Here is a 20,008-nt window from a genome sequence, read left to right on the forward strand (position 1 = left end):
ACTTACAAATAGCGGGAAAGAGGAAAAAGGGACGTCCAAAGACTAGATGGTGGGATAAGGTAAAGGGTGATATGAAAGAACTGGGCCTGGAGGAAGATGATGCGGCTGAACCGAGATGTGGCATTCGTTATGGCAACCCTGCAAACTGCGGGATAAGCTGAAAGAAGAAGAAAATTATGCTCCCCAGAACATTTTAATCTTTATTTGAAGTAAATCGGGTGATTTTCATGAAGTTATAGTCAGATGTATGGTAAAGGTATCCAGATACTTTTCTCAACTTTCATACTTTTTCAACTTGATTAGCTGTAAACATATTTAGAAGTGAAATTTCATGAAGATGTACAAAAAGGGTTGATTTAACCATTTATGACAAGAACTCATTTTTTATTTAAAAAATTGACCTTCTAACTAAACTTGGCAACATCTCAGTTTGAAGCTTTTCACCATCCGACCGATTATGTCGATCGGTCCAAGCCGGCTTTTGGTGTTACACAAACACTCGTCACTTTCGGTCAACCGTGTCCATTAAAGTTGTACCGCCTTTATGGAGGCTCTCAAAGATATGCCGCATCGGTACTACCGAGATCTCGTTCATGGCGTCGAGATGTGATGTAAGAAGGCTACATCGCGGGTAACTCTTTCCTCGTATCTCGTCGATCGGTACGATTTCGTTCTGTTTTTTAAAATTTATTTACCAATCATTTTTCTTGGTGTTAAATTATACAAAGTAATAATTTCGCAACAGAAAAAAATATCTCGGAAGTTCCTATCTCCCTAAATGAAATTGATACCACGAATGACAAAATCGGCCCACAAATAATATAAATTATTCATAATGATTTTTTAAGTTACAATAATTGTCATCAAAGTCGTAATATATGTCCGATTTTTACCAAACAAAGTGCAATGTCAACGATTTACACCCGCGAATGAAAAAGGATCAAATCGCAATTTATACATATTTTATTTTTGTCGCAAAATGATAAATATCAAAGCCCAATTATTCCTAACCGTTTTCATCTTCTAACGTGAAAGCTAGGCTCTCCATCTTCGTTCTGAATTGTTTGACGAGAGAACGGGAAAGAAAATTTTATCACGTGATCGTTCGTACAACTTGACGAGTGCAATCGTTAACTTGTTATTGTTAAAGAAGTGAACGATGGAGTTACGTAAAATAATTTGATGCTCGCTCATGTATCTGATAAGGTCATTTGGACGACTGATGTCTGTTTATGTGTTGACATTTTAAATATAAGATGCCTCTTCATTAGTTCCAGACACCAGTCAATTTACAGTCACTTTTTATGACAAAAGCCACAATGATCGGATAAGTGAAAGTTTGATTTGCATCATAAAAACTATACCCTTTACCTCCCCCCCCCTTCCTCCTCCCATTATTATTATTATTATTATTATTATTATTATTATTATTATTATTATTTATTATTATTATTATTATTATTATTATTATTATTATTATCATTATTATTATTATCATTATTATTATTATTATTATTATTATTATATTATTTATTATTATTATTACTATTATAATAATAATAATAATAATAATAATAATAATAATAATAATAATAATAATAGTAATAATAATAATAATAAAAATATTATTATTAATAATAATAATAATAATATTATTATTATTATTATTATTATTATTATTATTATTATATAATTAATATATATTAATAATAATAATAATAATAATAATAATAATAATAATAATAATAATAATAATAAGAGCCACAACAACAACAACAACAACAATAATAGCATTTTGATTTAGGGTCAAGAGGTGTATCTTAGTTATGGGTGAAGGTCAAAAGCATCCAACTCTTAAAATCTTTTTAAAACATCAATAAACGAGCGTAGTAGATGACAACATTTGGTCCATCTGCTACACGTGAACGGCCATAATCGAATTGCGTTTCTACTGAAAAACCGGATATGATTTACTTCTTATTCGTAACTTCATCCATCAAGCATGATCCAGATTTTATAGACGAGTCAATATATATACGTAAAAAGAAGCTGGTTTTTGTTTTTGTTTTTTGTTTTTTAAAAGAATCACGCAGAAGTACAGGATGGATCAAAATGTTTCATTTATTCATGGAATGTGTTTGTTGTGTGGGCCTAACGGTTTTGTACGCACTAAATTCTATGTTTGAAACGAAGATTTTATAACAATATTATGATGTACCCCGTAAACGGGAAAACTGTGTTTGATTTCAACCCTCCCGATTTCACGTATTTAATGTCAAGGCAAAGTAGGTTTGGTTCTGATTTGATTTATTATTATAACATTGATGAATTAAAAAATGATATCTCCGGCATTTGATTCCAATATAATAATAAAATATGCTCCTCTTATTGTGCCAACATAAATGCTAAAAAGTGAAATATACTTTTCAAGACCAAACCAAAAAAAAAAAAAAAATAAATAAATAAATAAAAAGGATTCAATATAGCTTCAAATTCATATTTATGAATATGACTACTATGACATCGCTTCATCATGTTTATTGAATCAATATGAGTATTTTGGGCATTTAAAGCATTTAAATAACGCAATATCCACTAAGCGTGGTCAAAGCGCTTTGCAAGCGGTCCCAAGCCAACATCAACACTTAACATGTAGGACGAGACATGACGGAGTTAGGCGATATTATGTTTTCCGACAGAGAAAATGCTGTTAACGGCCTGGACTCATTTTACACCTGACTACGGTGAGAGAATGTGAGTAAAGAGCCTTTTTCGAGGAATCTATGTGCGCTCAGAGCCGGACTAGAACCCTCCGATCCTAAGGCGAGTGTCATTTTACAAGACCACATAGCCGCACTAAAATTGGAGCCAAGAATTCGGATATCTACGAATATTTCATATAAATAGGCAGGTCTGCGAAGAGTTTTACAAGGGGTCCCAAACTGTTAGCAGCCCTTGAAATTTAGGAAGAGACATAATGCATGTAAGGCGCTGTTTTATTTATTTGCTTCGACAATACAACAATGTCTCCGTCCAGATACTCATTTTACACATGAAAATTGTGAGAAAATGAGAGTATAGAGCCTTTTCCAGGGACTCAACAATGCGCAGCTTCCCCACTAAAGGACTCGAACCCAGGACTTACGTGTCAAGCCTCCCCACTAAAGGATTCGAACCCAGGACTTACGTGTCAAAAGCTGAGTACCATACCACAATACCACAAAGTCGCACATTAAGATTAAGTGCTTTTGCACGAAATTGTTTAACAACGAGTTTCAACAACTACCAGTTGTTTACAACTCATTTTAAATTTTTACAAGTAATCTGCTTTTTAAATAAAGTGTTAAAGGCATCATATAAGCGTATTCTGTTGACCCATGCACACACACTTGCTCACACACACACACAAACACACACACACACACACACACACACACACACTCTCTCTCTCTCTCTCTCTCTCTCTCTCTCTCTTTCTTTATTTGTCTCAACCCTTTCCACCCTCTCTCTGGAAAAAAAGTATGTTTTATGTCTACTTCCATATTAGGACATGCGCTTGATATGAATTTGGTAATCAAATCGTCTGAGTTGTACCCATGAATAACGTTATCACAATGTAATTATTTCACACAATTTGACAGGAAAAGATTAAAACTAAAATAACGGGAAGGTTGTGACGTCTGTGATATTTTTATCACTCCTTTCTGTCTTTTTTCACATTGTAAAGACTATAAAAAACCACCATATCCCCCAAATATTTTTCTTCTGAACCCCTGCCAGGGCCGATCACAAGGCGGACCTTTCCCCAGTTTATGACCATCTTAAAATGATTCATGGCAAAATTGCCGTGTGAAACAGTTTTCATCGGTATAAAATAGCACCAGGCAAAAGCCATTGTCTAGTTTTAAGGTAGCTTTTCTCTGGGGCGCCTTCGCCTCTATTTCTGAATAATAATAAGAATAGCCAGGTATTAGTATTAGCAAAAGTTGAACAACGTGATTTTGTTTTCCTTGTTGGCTTTATAACGAATATATTCGAATAGGTATTTCTATATCTGGTGTGTTGTTTAAGTTAGAAGGTAAGCGATTTCGATATCGTTGCATGTTGTTTCACATTTGAGAACTGGTGATGATCTCTGGTCAGTTATATTTTAAGTCTCATACCAGTCTGGGACTCCATTAGTTATATTATTATCTGCATTACGAGGACATGCTGTGTTGGCTTTAGATGTTATTTTACTTCATCAATACGAACAACTAGTTTGGGTAACCGAACTCGTAAATAGGACTATCTAGTATGTATATGAAATATATATCAAATCCTAAAAAAGCTTAACTTTTTATTTATCAATCTCACGTTTGTTGCGTTCATCTTACTTTATATTCTATTTTGAGCCAATTTGTTTTTCATACTTTATGAAGAAGATCTGATATTGTTTTTCTTTTTTTTTTTTCAGCCTCTTTAGAAATCATGAGGATAGGATATATATTTGTCCTGCTTATTGCAGGACTTTATACACTTGTGGCACAGGAAATTAACCTGGGAGATGGTCCTGTTCTTGTAAGTGGAGGTGGAGGAGGTATTGTTGGAGCTCCTACTATAAGTAATCCGGCCGGTGGAATAAGTAACATAGGCCCCAACACTGACAACAGGCCCAGACCAGACATCAATCAAATTCCAGTCTCAAATGCAGGAGGGATTAACCTAGGAGGCGGTAACCAGAGGGGTCCGCCTAGTATCACCCCCACTGGGGGCTCTGGAGGCGTCATTGTCGTAGATGACGAAGGCACCATCATCCCGAGTTCTGGCACAACGACAAACAATAACAATAATGATAGCAATAAAGACAAGACCAACACTAATACCAATAACAACAATAATGCTGGTGGTGATAAAACAGACTTTAATTCATTTGGACCTGTAAATTTCCCATCATTTGGTAACTTTGGAACATCGGGAGGTAATTTACCCAATTTATCAGGATATAACAACAACCCCGGCACCACTCCCAACAACAACAACAACAACAACAACAACAACAACGCTGACAACAATAATTTCAACGCTAACAATTTTAATAATATCAATAACAGCCCTGGGTCATTTTTTTCTGGATCAAATTTTCCGTCATCCTTCCCTGGTTTTAGCGGAAACGGAAATACCAACCCGGCAAACAACAACAACAACAACAACATCAACAACAACAACAATAACGTTCCTACAATACCAAGTGGTGGCAGTAACACCGGTCTCGGCTTCCCAAATCTGGGTTCCATCAATTTTGATTTCGGCATTGGCAATGGTGGGAACAGTGGGTTCCCTTCGGATTTTGGAGGTGGAGAAGGAACTGGGTTCTTTCCCGGGCTTCCTGGAGGTTCTCCTAACTTCCCTCGACCTGGTGGAGGTGGCTCCCCAGGAGGCGGAATCAACCTTCCACCTATAAGGCCAACTAATCCCGGATCTGGATTTGGGAGTTCCTCCTGTCAACCACCAACGTCAACTTATCTGGATACACAATTCAGTGGAGATGTAGCGCCAACAGTGTAAGTCTAGTACTTCCATCACCCGTCTCTCTCTTTCTCTCTCTCTTTCTCTCTCTCTCTCTCTCTCTCTCTCTCTCTCTCTCTCTCTCTCTAGCTCTCCTTAATCATTTATGATTTACCTTCTGTTTCAAACTTTTTGTCCTTCACTAAATTTTGTATAACTTCATTAATTATGAACCAATTTGTACCACATTTGAAAGAAAGTAAATATAAACATTCTGAGGGACTACAACGCCAAAGTTTGTAATGGGTCTCTATATGTGAAGATCAGGTCACAGTAAGCATTAGCAGCGATGGAATAGATAAGTAACATTGAAAATTAAGTATAATACTGTATCATAGTTTGTTTTTTTAAAACGTATTTAACATTTGGGCTAGAAAACTCGTCCCTCAAATATCGATCGATTTAGATGACCCTCATCTTGGCAAAAACTCTCCAACCTGGGACCTCACGAGGTTATTTGTGATGTTGGATTAATGCTACAGAAACCAGGTTATAGTCATATTCCATTGAGCGTTTGGAAATAATATTGCTGGTGCATAGAAAGGTTACTTAACTGGTGACTTGTATTGCATAAAACGAATGATATGCGGAAACATGAACTGCATGTGACAGAATATATTCAATGCGATACACATTAGACAATAAAACTACGGAAATGCGCAATTACTTTTAAATGACTAATTTTATGATCCCCAGAATTTTTGAAAGCTTCTCTCAGATTCACTGTTTGGGGGCCGTCACATGAATTCATAACACGTGGCTCTTTCTTTATCTTAGCAATTGATCCATAGATACGTGCAACTGATGGAAGATGGTCTAGATTTAATGTGCATGTGGGGGTCACCGAATCCAAAATCCCTTAAGCCTGAGGTCAGGCAATTTAAAGACATTTCATCATGCATAATTCAGTCTTATAATCCCTTTCTTGGGTTTGGGTTTCACGTTTTATATTTTTCATCCACAACTCATATAACAAGGGTTTTGATTCAGCTACACTTTTAAACAGTAGAATGAGATCAGTCTTGCTTTATGATTTACACTCTCTCCAACTCTTTCGCTCTATATCCAGATATGTAATCGTTTTTATTGTAAAAAGTTAATGGTATATATGAAACAAGCTTTCATCTATGTTAATGCGCGTATTAGCTTACTTTTTATGTCCCGACAATGTCATTTAAAAGAGAACCGTTTATTTAATGCGGAACCATGTGGTCTTGTGGTTTAACATTTGCCTTCGTCGTATATGTATAACTCTTTTGAGCATCTGCCGATACCAAACATTCACTTTGTGTCTCAACAAATTTAGAATTCCCGTTTTTTTTTTCTTTTATCGTGTTCATGTCCTTTAATGGTCGGCCATACTGGAATATACGTTGTTGAGCTAATTTTGGCAATTTCGTTTCATGCATTTACATTAAAAACTAGAGGTGCCTAAAGATGGTCTTTTATGTTCATGTTCATTTTTATAAATTTGTTAATGTAATGAAGGTTGATGACTAATGGGCATAAATATAGGTATGGCTTTGCCTTAGAAGACTGTACAATTCAGATGCAAATATCTACAATGGTTATAGAATAATAAGTCTTTGAAATCAGTGAAATTTTATGGACACCCTGTATATCCTTCATTAAGGTACTTTTACAAATTGTACGCTCTCGGAGCAGGGAATCACCCAAGAAACCCTAAAGTTATCTATTCTTTCCCTAATAAAAAGGCCATCTAGCTCTTTTGGGTCAGGAATACCCGACAGACACATTGCTTGGCGATAAATTCATAATGGTGTGGTATGACAAAACCATTTAAAAACAAATACTTTTCTGTCAAAATCAAGATTTGGATTTTCATTCAGACATTATTGTAACGACTATCCCAACGTACTCATTTACGGATATACAATGTAATAGAAGTTGGTATTCATGTTAGCATATTTATACAGTGGTCGGGCGAGGTGGATGATCGGTTAAGTCATTGCACTGTGAACCGAAAGGCCCAGATTTGAGACCCACTTCAGAGAATTCTTTATATTTCATCTTTGAGTAGAATTATTGCTTCCCAATATAGGGTTCTAAAGTCATGACGTCACTTCCTTTTAACAACGCTCACAACAGCTAAAACTGGTTCCACTTGGAAATCGGTAAAACCGACAGGTCTCTCTCATCGAGCGATGTCGACAATCAAGTGCAACGTTGCACATTGGACAAATTCGATCAATTTGATTTTTTAAAAAGTGACATCGTACTTTTTGTCCATATTTGCTCACATAGACAATAATATGGATGATTCATATATACATCAGACGTTTTTGTTTGAAAGACTATCTATATTCCGACATGGAATTACGATGCTGCCCCGGGAAGGGGGGGGGGGTGAACTTTGATTATTAACCATTAATTCAATTGTTAGAAAATGCTTTGTTCTCCTATCTTCCCTAAAAAGGCAATAAAGATAATCTTTTGCACAATCCAGTGCAATGTCAACTTGTACCATCCCCCCACTCCTCCCACCCCGCTGTACCCTAGTGGGCAATTGGAGGGTCACTTAAAGGTTATTAGTCTTGCCAAGGGTTAAGAAAAACGAAATACCGAAATGGGGGATTGACCGTTGCTCTAAAATATGACATTCCTCCCGGCAATAACCGACTGACATTAGATAGTGTTGAACAGAGGGATTATTCCCCCGGCTGGGACGTTGATCTTAAAAGCTTGTCCCGTCATTCACTAAATTTAGGGGAGAAACAGGAGATACGGTTAAGAGGTCTTGTGGTATGACACTCGCTTTCAGATCGGAAGGTCCTGGGTCCGAGCCTCGCTCGGTGCATAGTTGGGTCCTTGGAAAGGGTCTTTCCTCACATTCTCTCAACGTACTCATGTGTAAAATGAGTACCTGGCCGGTAGTAGCGTTATCTCTGTCGGGAAAAAAATTGTAATATCGCCCAACAGGCGTCATGCATCGTTTCACATGTTACGTGTTACTGTTGGTGGTCGATCTCTTATGAAGCGATTTGAGCACGTTTAGTGGATATTGCGCTATGTAAAAAAGCTCAAGTAGGCACAAGCTAAAAATATTTTTAAAATTTGGGTATGATACAGTTTCAAACAAAGAAAAAAGAAAAATATAATAATTAGCCTTCCTCGACTGAGAACCAAACCAGAGATCTGATTGCCGGTCAGATGTATTACCATTACACCACAAAATTAAGGCAATAGTTGAAACCTCGTCATTCTATCTATCCAAACATCACCTAAAGTAAAATCAAAGACATGAAAGTATACTCTATTATTTTGGAGAAAAAAAAAGGGTTGACAATCAGGTCTGAGATTCGATCCGAGTTAATAAAAGCAGATTTTTTAAAAGTTTATCCACTAAATGTACCCAAGGCGTTTTACAAGGGGTCCCAAGTTCCAAGATTGTGACTCTTTCCGTATGAGTTATCTACGACCCCCCAAAACTTTTCTCCCCGATTTCTTGAGGTCGCGGGTTCAACACACACAAATGCCGCGAAGTAAGTTGGCCAGCATTTAAGCTTAATAGCCAATATTCTCAACACAAACATGTAAAATAGCAATGATTGAGACATTGAGTATGCTCCAGTATTTGGAATGACTTTTTAAGTCTGAAAAGTGAGTGGAGCAGCCACTTATGATGATAATAACAAGAAATGAAGTGAGTAGGAAAGTACCAGAAGATAACAGAGAATAAAAACTTCGCGGCGGCGATGGGGGCTTGAACCCGCGACCCTACTGGTACGACTACTCCGGAAGCGATCTTTTTTTAGGGTCGTGGATAGCTCATACGATAGAGTAATGATCTCCCCGGCCAGGCGGAGTTGTCGTACCAGTAAGGTCGCGGGTTCGAGACCCCATAGCCGCCGCAAAGTTTTTATTCTCTGTAATCTTCTGGCACTTTCCTACTCACTTCATTTCTTGTTATTATCAACATAAGTGGCTGCTCCACTCACTTTTCGGAATTGTTGTTGTGTTTTTGCTTTTTTTTTACTTTAAGTTTATCCACTTACTGTGCTCAAGGCGGTTTGCAAGGGGTTAGGAGCAACATGTAACATGCAGGACGAGACATGACGTCTGGAAGGCGCTATTATAATTTTTTGTGTGACATAGACAACGCTGTTACCGGCTAGATATTCACTTTACACATAAGAGAATTTGAGTAAAGAGCATTTTCCAAGGTATGCAACTTTACACCAACCAAAGCAGGACTTAAACCAGGGGTCTACCGTCCCGAAGGCAATGACATATCAGAAGATCACAAACTGTACAATTAATCATGCTATGCGTTTATGTGAAATACTCACAACGTCCGCCAGTCGGATATAACGTACCAACACACAAAAATATGTATAACCTTACGCGTTTATAGTTGGATTGATGCAATTTAGTGATGACGAATAATTAAAATGTTTAGTTTGTCTAAAAGCAATAACAAAGATCTGAGTGACGTCAACTTTGTTCTTTCTTTAGCATAAAAAATGTCTCTTTTATCGAGCTATCTAATTGACTTTCTTCTCTTGACATTTTACAGAGTGACCAATGGCATCATCCAAGAAGCATCGGTCAGACCTGAAGTTTTAGCACTGGCCAATTTTTTTGGTACTCTCGTTGGTAACACCAACTTTGTCCCACCTCAGGATGAGTAAGTTCTCATGTTTTTTTCAAATTTATTCAGAACTGTTGCAATTCAGTCGTCGAGATATTTTCAGCAATTTTGATTATGTAATAATAATAATAATAATAATAATAATAATAATAATAATAATAATAATAATAATAATAATAATAATAATAATAATAATAATAATAATGATAATAATAATAATAATAATAATAATAATAATAATAATAATAATAATAATAATAATAATAATAATAATATATCATCATCATCATCATCATCATCATCATCATCATCATCATCATCATACCATCATCACCACCAAATGACATCGTTGGCTGAGCGATAAGGCTTCTTCTTAAAAATGTCAAGCGGCGTTGAGCGTGTTCAGTGATGACAGCAAGACTCTGTCACCAGTATTTCGTTCTTTGGTAAGGTATTTTGTACATATTATATATTTTCCGAATCAGGTATGTATAAGTATTACAGCCATTAGCTATAGGCAATCACCGGCATTGTAAGAGAGCTGGCATAAAGAAGGAACCTAATAGGTAAGAAAAGTCGTTATGTCAAACCTACTTTCCATGTTCCAAAATCCTTGGAAGTGTGCATGTAACTAGTCCTTCGGAGCCTGATGATGAATAGGTTATACAAATATTGAATCATAAGGCGACATAACTATTTTAGTAGCAGGATGTATCGGCAGGTTCTAAGGAGCATGGATGATCTTTATAGATGGCTAGCATGTAGTTAAACTATAAAAGAAAATAAGCTGCCATCACTCCGACACCAGAAGATCAATTGCACAAGGTATATACCAAGTCCTTAGGGAGAGTGGTTTTACACTTCCAATGAGATTGGAACCGTTTTTTTACATTACCCGTATGCCCCCTATTGGCAATTTATGTTGTAAAATGCTTGCAAGGGAGAAGGAATAAATGACACACATGAAGCGCACTGAATCATGGGAAATACGTATTATTATAAATGTTCATAACTATGTTTATGTTTTTATCTCCTTTATACTACAGCCCCATGCAGTCATGCCCGGCGAACTATACTCAGCTCACCAAATTTGTGACGTCAGCAAATCTGGAGTGTTGGCTTCTTCCCCCGCCCTATCAAGAGCCTGTTTTTTACGCTGATTGCAGGTAATTGCGTTATTAACGAAACTTTTATCACGGAGTTCAAAGCTTTGACTGACTAAATAAATTAATTTGTTTTTCGCATTTACTTTTGTCGGACATAGCTGTTCTGGTTGTTTCTTTATACGTAATGCCGCCTGGCACATAAACAATCAGATCGTAAAAGTTTTAAATAACTCTCTCAATTTTAAACCCACACTATTGAAATCTGAAAGAAAAAACAAACTTTATCTATTGCCAAAGGTGCACTGCTATAATATAAGTTTGAGACTTGTATCGCACGGAGCACAATAACAAACACCGTGTTTGTTTTTCTGGAAATGTGTGCATCTATTCACTTCCATGTCAAGAATTCCATTTTCACGCACTTTCAGGGATTTTTGTTGAAATGTGAAGCTGTCAAATTTTTTCCTACCATTCTGATACTCAACTAGCTGGGCTTTTAAAATTTGGCAGAAGGCTTTGACCATACTAAAGCTAAGACTTTTCAACTCAAACGTGAAGTCTGTCCTATTATATGGATGTGAAACTTGGAATGCATCGCCGGCATGTGTAAGGAGGATACATATTTTCGTAAACAGATGCATGTATAAGCTACTCAGAATAAATTTGATGGATAGAATTAAGAATGAAGAAGTATGGAAAAGAACACAGCAGACACCAGTGAGAGAGGAAATAGGAAGAAGACGATGGAGGTGGAATGGACATACCCTAGAGAGAATGACTCCACTTGGACATACCCTAGAAATAATGACTCCACTATAACAAAGAAAGTATAAGACTGGAACCCTCAGGGCAGAACATCAAGGGGAAGGCCACCGGGAACATAGAGAAGAATTAAAGAAGCTGATAAACAGGGAAGTGATAAGACTTGGAACGAGGTATAAAAGTTAGCCCAGGATAGAGAAGGATGGAAACTGTTTGTGGCCTATACCCTGACTCAGGGTGAAAAAGGTAATGATGATGATGATGATAAGGCTTTGACCATAGTTGATTTTAGCCTGGTTTCAATTTAATTTATTTATTTTTTAAATTCATTGTGTTACAGCGTTTTTACAAGATGTTCATTTATTGTCGTTCTGTGTACGTGAAATCAAAAAAAAAAAATAAAACAACTCCTCAAATTTGTCTCGACAATGCACGGTACATCTTAAAATTTCTAGTTATTAATCGTGTCAATAAAAGGCATATTGTCTTAAATGTTTTAAGTCGTTATTAAATCTTTATTTTTATAAAATAAAGAAAATTTAATTTGTCTCAGGTGCTAATAGGTGTGTGGCTTTTTATGCGTTTGAGTCCCGGTACTCAAATTTTAACAGAGAACACGTTCAAAACCAAGCGTGTCTGATTTGAAACTTCGTAGATAAATCAGTTTAGCTGATATTTCCTGACGGGTGAATCCTTGGTTTCAGCTCTGAAAACAAAATAGTTATAGGCTCATTTAAATAATCTCAAACCAACGCAAAATATTGTCCATCGCAACAATGCTAAAACAAGCCGGTGATTGCTTTCGGATATTAGACCTGTAAATATGTGCACGTAGTTCAAGACTCATTGTCCATTCAGAGGCAATTGCATTAAATCCGAGGGTAAATACTTTGGATTAAGACAAGTGCTACTTCGTCTATATAATTGACAACATACATTTTACCACGAAATCGTCTAAGGTATGAATCATTCTACTTCTTTTGAGCCAATTGGTAATATAAGTAAAAGTAAGTTTAGAATTAATTTTTTTTGCTAATATTCATCTTTGTGTTCATTTGAAAAATACCATTGAGCTAATAAAACAACTAGTTACCTCGGATACCATAATTCCTTTACCCAAACTTAAATGAACATCTCCAAATTAAATAATGTACACTGTGATACATTTCATGCCTTAAAGTTCTTAAAGTTTTATTGAATCATTTGTTCTTTTCTATTTCATACAAAGAATGGAGTCTTTGATATGCGTCTAATAATCACCACTGCTTTTACAACTATGCGTCTTTTCCCAAACAATGAATTTATTCACATTTATGTCAAATGGAGTAATTAGAATTTGTTTCGAGTGTCCCTTGTCACCTATTCAGTCACTGACCATTCTTGTTCTCGATTGTCTTTCGCCCTAACGACTCGGCCATTGACACTAGATGCAAAATAAAATAAATAAGATAGTTCAAAATGCCGTTGACCGTCGCATTAAACGTTTCTCTCTTATTTGTTTTGTTTTAGTAACCCGGAAATATTTTTGTTTAAACTTGTCTAGCTCAGAATTCGTTTGAGTAAAAAAAAAAAGGACAATTATACACGGTTCATAGACATCTTCTTTTAGCTTCTATGTAACAATCAAAACAGAAAAGTCGGTCGGGAGCGGAATAGGCATTGAAGTTACTGGCGTTTAATGTAATGTGTTTAAAAATCAATTAGGTAACTTTGATATTTAAAGTCTGTCAAGAGATAGCGAGTCTTTATAAACATTTCTGTCGTTTCCGGGTTGAACCCCACCATAAAACGGATAGGTTACCGCCCCTGTTGATCCCCGTCGCGCGACCATGGCCATTATTTCACCAGGTCATGGCTCAGATTGGACATTCAACTTTTATTGATTTAGAGGGGGGATTTTGTGAAAGAAAAGAGCCGGTAGGCCATATTCGTGTTTAAAGGACAAAGAATGTTAAGATTTTCTATTTTTTGTGACGTAAGAACATGCAATATTGAAAAAAAAAGGATTTGACGACTGATTCTAATCAATTGCTACTCTTGACGTCAATGATTGAAGTGACACCGTGTTTCGTCTTGTAACAAAGTAAAACGATAGTATCGGAGTAAATTACGGGAATGAATATTGCATGCTCCCAGATTTGTGTTTTTGGGTAGAGAGCACTGTATACATCGGACACTCCATGTCAAAGAATACCTCAAATTTTTAATGTTGCCCTCCAAGAAGTTCACGCCAATTATTATTTTATGATAACCATTGGAGAAATAAAGGCCACCAGGAACTTGCAGTCATCAATTATACTTATTATACGCGTTGTGGAAATTGACATAGATCGAGACGAACCGTTTGAGCCATCAACGATCAAAATAAAAATAGGTCCTGTAATAAAGTATGTAGGTGCGTGCAAATGAATTTGGCAAGAGGGCAGCGAGATAGCGATTCTCAACGTAAAATGACAGATCATAATTCCCTAATTTCAGACACCATTTCTACGTATTCTCTGTATTCTCACGAGTGAGAGGCATGGACGAAGACAAACTGTTTATATAATTTCATATAAAAGAACGTTGACGCTACCTTCTACTTTATCATTCTTATAATAAATTTTAATGTATGAAGATAATGTCAGAAAGTTTTGTAATTTTAGATTTAAAATTTGAATTTAAAATTAGTAAATAATTTAAAGAATATTAATGAAATTGACAAATTAGACAAATTTAGATAAACATTTTAAATTTAATTATTAAATATAAATGTAATTTTAATTGTTAAATCACAGTACTACTCCCCCCAATAGTTCTTGCAGTTTTACAACAATCCCATATTTAAACTGTTCATACGTTCATCCACCACTCCTTCAGGTGTTCCCAATGTCAGGACAACAGGAGTCCTTTGAGCCGCTACGGAGGCTACAACAACATCAACATCAACAGCAACAGCGGTTGCCGTCCTCATGTTGCCAACGTCACTGTGGTGTCCTACTGCCCGTTACTGACCACTGCACGTATTGTACCATACCGGCTTGAGGTACCCATGTCCTGCCGGTGTCAAAAGTTATCCACGACTACGGCTGGTCCATACAATTTCAGAAATAATTAATGCTATATGTTTTCCCAAATGTGCTCTAAGGCCTTCATCCGGTATTTTGTTGGGTAAACCATGTGCTAAAAAGTGATTTTAAAGTTTAAATGACCTGAAATTGGTCATTTGGAGCTAAATATATTGCCCACAATGTAAAATAAACTTTATTCAAATGTCATACTTATGATCAATTTTTGGCAACTTAACTATCCAGGCATAATACCCTTTCGAGGCGATAGGTCACAATTATAATGCTATGTATCATATTATGTAATTCCGAAGAAGCCGTTTTTCTAGGTTTTTCTAGAGCTATCATAATAGAATTGAATTTGGTTCTGGTCGGGTACTCTATATAAATGTCGGGATAAATGGCTAGAGCAAATGAATATCAAAATATGCGAGGTCCCAGGTTGAGTTTTTCCAAGATGGGGTCATTTAAATCGATGGATATTTGAAGGACGAGCTTTCTGACCAATTAAAAAAAAATGTTTCTCACCAGAGTACGGCAGACTGTTGAAATCGTAGTGGGTTTTGTTTTAAGTTACAACATACACGGTCTTAGTGGAATTCTTTAGCTGGATGTTAAATTCAATATCGCCACTGACTTCGCTTTTATCCAATCGCAGAGAAGTGAACTGAAGTAAACAATTTTGTTTAGATACCTGAACACTTTTTGAGGTTATGTTTCTTATAAGGATATTACAGATCGAGGGAAACCAACTCTTGGAATGAACCTTTGTATGTCATACAGCTGTAGAGATTTGTGTGCAGATGAAGATAACCGGAGGAGATCAAATTAAGAGTAGTAGTAGTAGTAGTAGTAGTAGTAGTAGTAGTAGTAGTAGTAGTAGTAGTAGTAGTAGTAGTAGTAGTAGTAGTAGTAGTAAGCCTCCGAATGACGCTTGCTGAGAATTGTGTGACTCAGTCATGGTCGATAGGTATAGCTGCTCTCTCCATCCATGTTATTATTTGTTTCCATTGGTCACGGTCCTGGGCCAGAGTTTCGAGGCTGTCAAGATCTTGTTGTGATTTTAGTACGGAGGTCACTGCAGTATTTCGTAGTTCTTCAGGGATGAATTCAAATTAAGAACGCGCTGAAATTAACAGAGTTTTTTTTCTAACTTCAGAAAAGTGTAAATAAGAAATCGAGATCATGGTTGCAAGACTTTATTGATTTTGATCTATCATATTTGTTTCGGGTGTTCTCATTCAGGAAAATGCAACAACGCCAGTAGTTAACTGTTTGCCCCAAATTATTTCGTTGTACTGAGTGAATGAATGCCTTTGGTGCCTAATTCAGACAACTGATTGTTTAGGTTTACAAAAATAATTACAGGGACGGATACACACGGGGATGTCATCTAAACTTTATGGCGTGTGCGAATGCGTTGATGTGATTTGTGATTTTCGTTCACTCTTAGAAACCATCAAGCCTTGAAAAACCTGCCGTACTTTGGCGAAGTCCCAGGTTTGAGAGTGTTTTTTTGTTGTTGCCAAGATGAGAGTCATTTAAATCGAAGATATTTGAAGGACGAGTTTTCTTGCCAAATTTTTAAATATGAGTTTTTCCAGAGTACTGCAGAAATGTTCTTTAACGTTTTAGTTGTCCTTATGACAGTATTCACTGTGTTGGACACAACTAAGGGATAGCAACGGTGACAAACGCATTTCCCTAATAGTTTGTGCGTCATTCTGATATTAATTTTTTATGCATCTTTCATCATTTCATTCATTTGTTTTGAAGATTTTGACAATATCTAGGACAGTCCATAGCGTCTAAACATTTTACACACACATGTAACTTTTTGATACTGATTTTGAGTTATAAGTAATAGCCATTTCACCAAATATTTTGTCATTTACATAATCATGATTTATTCTTGAATGTCATACTGTATTCAAACTTCTGATTTCGTTGACATGTGCACATTATTGACATCTCCCCATGCTTTTTTGTTGTTGTCAAATTAAATACCTTATCTACATTTTGATTGACAGGTTCATAACATTCGTATCATTTTTTGTTTTGTTTTGAAGAACGGACTTCAGGTTTCTGTTTTATTTTATTCAACCCCGTCAATATTTTTCTTTCTTTTTTTGTTGTTGCACCAAATGTCCGTTATCATGTTTTTCCATCTCATATCTTTAGAATAAACCGTTAGTCACAAATAAAAATGTAAGTGTTCATTTTATTTCCTTTCTCCATATAATCATTTCTATTATTTTTTTTTAAAACGGTTAATCTTTAATTAAACGACGGGCAGCATTGCCCAGTGGTATGGTAAATCTGGCGGAAAGTTCTTCGCAATAGAATAATGTCCTATCAAAAAGGTAGAAAGCAATTGCCATTGTCCATTTCGCTCTTTAGAAACCGGGATAAACTCCTGCTCCATGGGCCATATGGTTACTACTACTACCACTGCTACTACTACTACTACTACTACTACTACTACTACTACTACTACTACTACTACTACTACTACTACTACGGTGAATTAACTTCTGGACGTCGATCAAACGAGACATGAAACTGACAGGCATCAACTCAAACACAAGGGAATCGCTTGCTGACGACCGCAGAGTGGCTGGAGATGCGGTGAGGGAGGGAGTGAAAATAGGTGAGGAGAGGAGAAAAAAGAAGTTTGAGGAGAGGAGAGCACACAAACTACGCGTGCAGCAACTGCGGTAGAGACTGCCATGCAAGGATCAGGCTGCTGTCACACCCGTCGCTGCTCTCAACAGGACTGATGAGACCAAAGTCATCGCAAACCATCGTTTCTTGAGTCGGAGAGATTCCTCTTCCTCCTCCTCCTACTACTACTACTGCTACAACAACTACTCCTACTAGTAAGACTACTACTACTACTACTACTACTACTACTACTACTACTACTACTACTACTACTACTACTACTACTACTACTACTACAAAAAACAAAACAAAAAAGAAACAAACAAAAAACTGCCACTATTTTACAGTCATGCACCTCAGAAATGTGTGATCAAGATTCTTCGTCGGGATCTACTGGCACGCCGACCGCAAAGAGTCAAACGGGATCCGACGATAGATTCATCGGTAAACCGATGGGCGGAACTAGCCAACGGTCGCATTTCCGTTGGAGCCCGTTGACGATTGCCGCCTGTTTGTGACATTCGGGGGTTAACGTCTTGAATGACAACAGAAAAACAGGCACAAAAAACACGTCTTTAACTTCAGTCACTCAGAATATTAGAAGCGAATATCGACTTCTGACTTGTGGGCTCTTTGTTCGAGTCCCACAGTGGTGGCACAAAGTAGAGTCCTCGGAGAAGGCTCTTTATTCACACACTCTCAACGTACTCAGGCAAAAACAGAGTACCTGGCCACTGAAAGCATTGTCTCTATTATAACTGTAATATCGCCTAATAGGCGTTTTATTAAGTCAAATGTTACTGTTCGTTTGGGATCACTTTAACTTTAAAGCGTAATTGAGTATATTCAGTGGATATAAAAACCCACGTTGTTGTCTTTGTTTTATTTTTGTTTCTCTTTAATACATATTTATAAAGGCTTCAATCTTTACTCTATTCCCCTCCCGCATTTTAAATGAACAAGCAGTCTCTCTGTATATATATATATATAATATATATATATATATATATATATATATATATATATATATATATATATATAGATAATATATATATATAATAGATGTCATGCTTTGAACGTTTGTTTTTTTTCTTCTTTTCTTTCTGTTGTTATTTGATTTTTTGAATTGAATAATTTGAAAATACAAATAGCATTGTATTGTCCTTATTGATTTTACCTTTGATCAAAAGGCAAAAGTCGAATTTTGTTACTTCATTTATTTTAAAACAGTTGAGCACACAGATTACCAGCTGATATGTCTAAAAATAAATACGATTGTTCTGATCGTAATAGTTACATTTTGCTCGTTGAATTGATGGTGCCTATGGTATTTTGTTAACCAATTAACTTTCTACCTCTAGTTAAACATGCTTTAAAAATTTGGCCAGAAAACTCTTCCTTCACATATTCATCGATTTAAAGGACCCATGTGAGGACCCTGGTTTGAGAGTTTTTGCCAAAAGAATTCATTTAAATCGATCGATATTTGAAGGACCAGTTTTCTGGCCAAATTTTTGAATTCATGGTTTTTTCAGAGTTTTACTGGTTAACACAATGAATATTAAAGGAAAAAAAGATGTCTTATGCAAATTATCAGTAGATGTATACACCATCATATCGTGTCCCTATCATAGCATGTTACTATACACATAATGCTACTCATAAGATTAATGCATGGTATGGAACGAAATCCACCAAGACATTCCTGGGGTCGACAAAATAAAATTACTTCTGACCACTATATTATTATACTATAACAGCGCAGTATCCACTAAGCACGCTCTAACTCTAAGGACTTTATAGTGGGTCCCTTGCCAACAGCAACAAGTAGGACGATATATAACGTCGGTTTGGCATTAATACAATTATTTCGGACAGAAACAACGTTGTTAAGAGCCATGTACTCATTGTACACCTGAGTACGGTGAGAGAATGTGAGTAGAGAGCTTTTCTAAGGATTCAACTATACGCCGCTCAGAGTAGGAATCGAGCCCTGTGCCTTCCAATCTGAAGACCACCTAGCCAACCATCCAAAACTAATAATGATAGGAGCACACAACAATAACAGTGAGATGATTAACAATGGAATAAAATATCTCTTTAAAAGGGTACTATACATTTGACAGTCTCCCTCCCAGCTAAAGATTTCGGACATAACCAGGGAAAAAACACCAAGCAATCTCAATCCAGAAAAAGGGTTTCATGGCGCTTGCAAAACATTTAGGTTATATCAGCGCCAGTAATAAAAAAAAAAAAGGAAAGAAATGGGA

At 36.3% G+C, this 20,008-nt stretch overlaps 1 protein-coding gene across 4 annotated transcripts; it reads left to right on the top strand.

The window, feature by feature from the left end:
* Positions 1-3,856: 3,856 nt before the first annotated feature.
* On the top strand, positions 3,857-17,281 carry LOC144970933 (uncharacterized). Of its 4 annotated transcripts, none has more exons than XM_078911123.1 (5): positions 3,857-4,078; positions 4,457-5,543; positions 10,085-10,195; positions 11,206-11,325; positions 14,887-17,281. In XM_078911123.1, the coding sequence occupies exons 2-5, from the start codon at positions 4,471-4,473 to the stop codon at positions 15,122-15,124; spliced, it is 1,542 nt and encodes a 513-aa protein (XP_078767249.1). In that variant the 5' UTR covers positions 3,857-4,078; positions 4,457-4,470; the 3' UTR covers positions 15,125-17,281. The 4 variants fall into 4 exon arrangements, with proteins under 4 accessions (XP_078767249.1, XP_078767250.1, XP_078767248.1 ...); XM_078911124.1 differs by having other exon boundaries at positions 3,902-3,967; XM_078911122.1 differs by having other exon boundaries at positions 4,074-4,138.
* The last annotated feature ends 2,727 nt before the right edge of the window (positions 17,282-20,008 follow it).

The sequence above is a fragment of the Berghia stephanieae genome, chromosome 4 (assembly GCF_034508935.2).
Source record: "Berghia stephanieae isolate SIO BIC M18660-M18661 chromosome 4, UCSD_Bste_1.3, whole genome shotgun sequence".
Taxonomy (NCBI): domain Eukaryota; kingdom Metazoa; phylum Mollusca; class Gastropoda; order Nudibranchia; family Aeolidiidae; genus Berghia; species Berghia stephanieae.

Bases quoted from the DNA above. Each gene is read 5' to 3' on its own strand.
- LOC144970933 (XM_078911122.1), top strand. The intron at 10,196-11,205 runs GTAAGTTCTCAT...TTTATACTACAG, and splicing joins TTTGTCCCACCTCAGGATGA to CCCCATGCAGTCATGCCCGG. The intron at 11,326-14,886 runs GTAATTGCGTTA...CCACTCCTTCAG, and splicing joins GTTTTTTACGCTGATTGCAG to GTGTTCCCAATGTCAGGACA.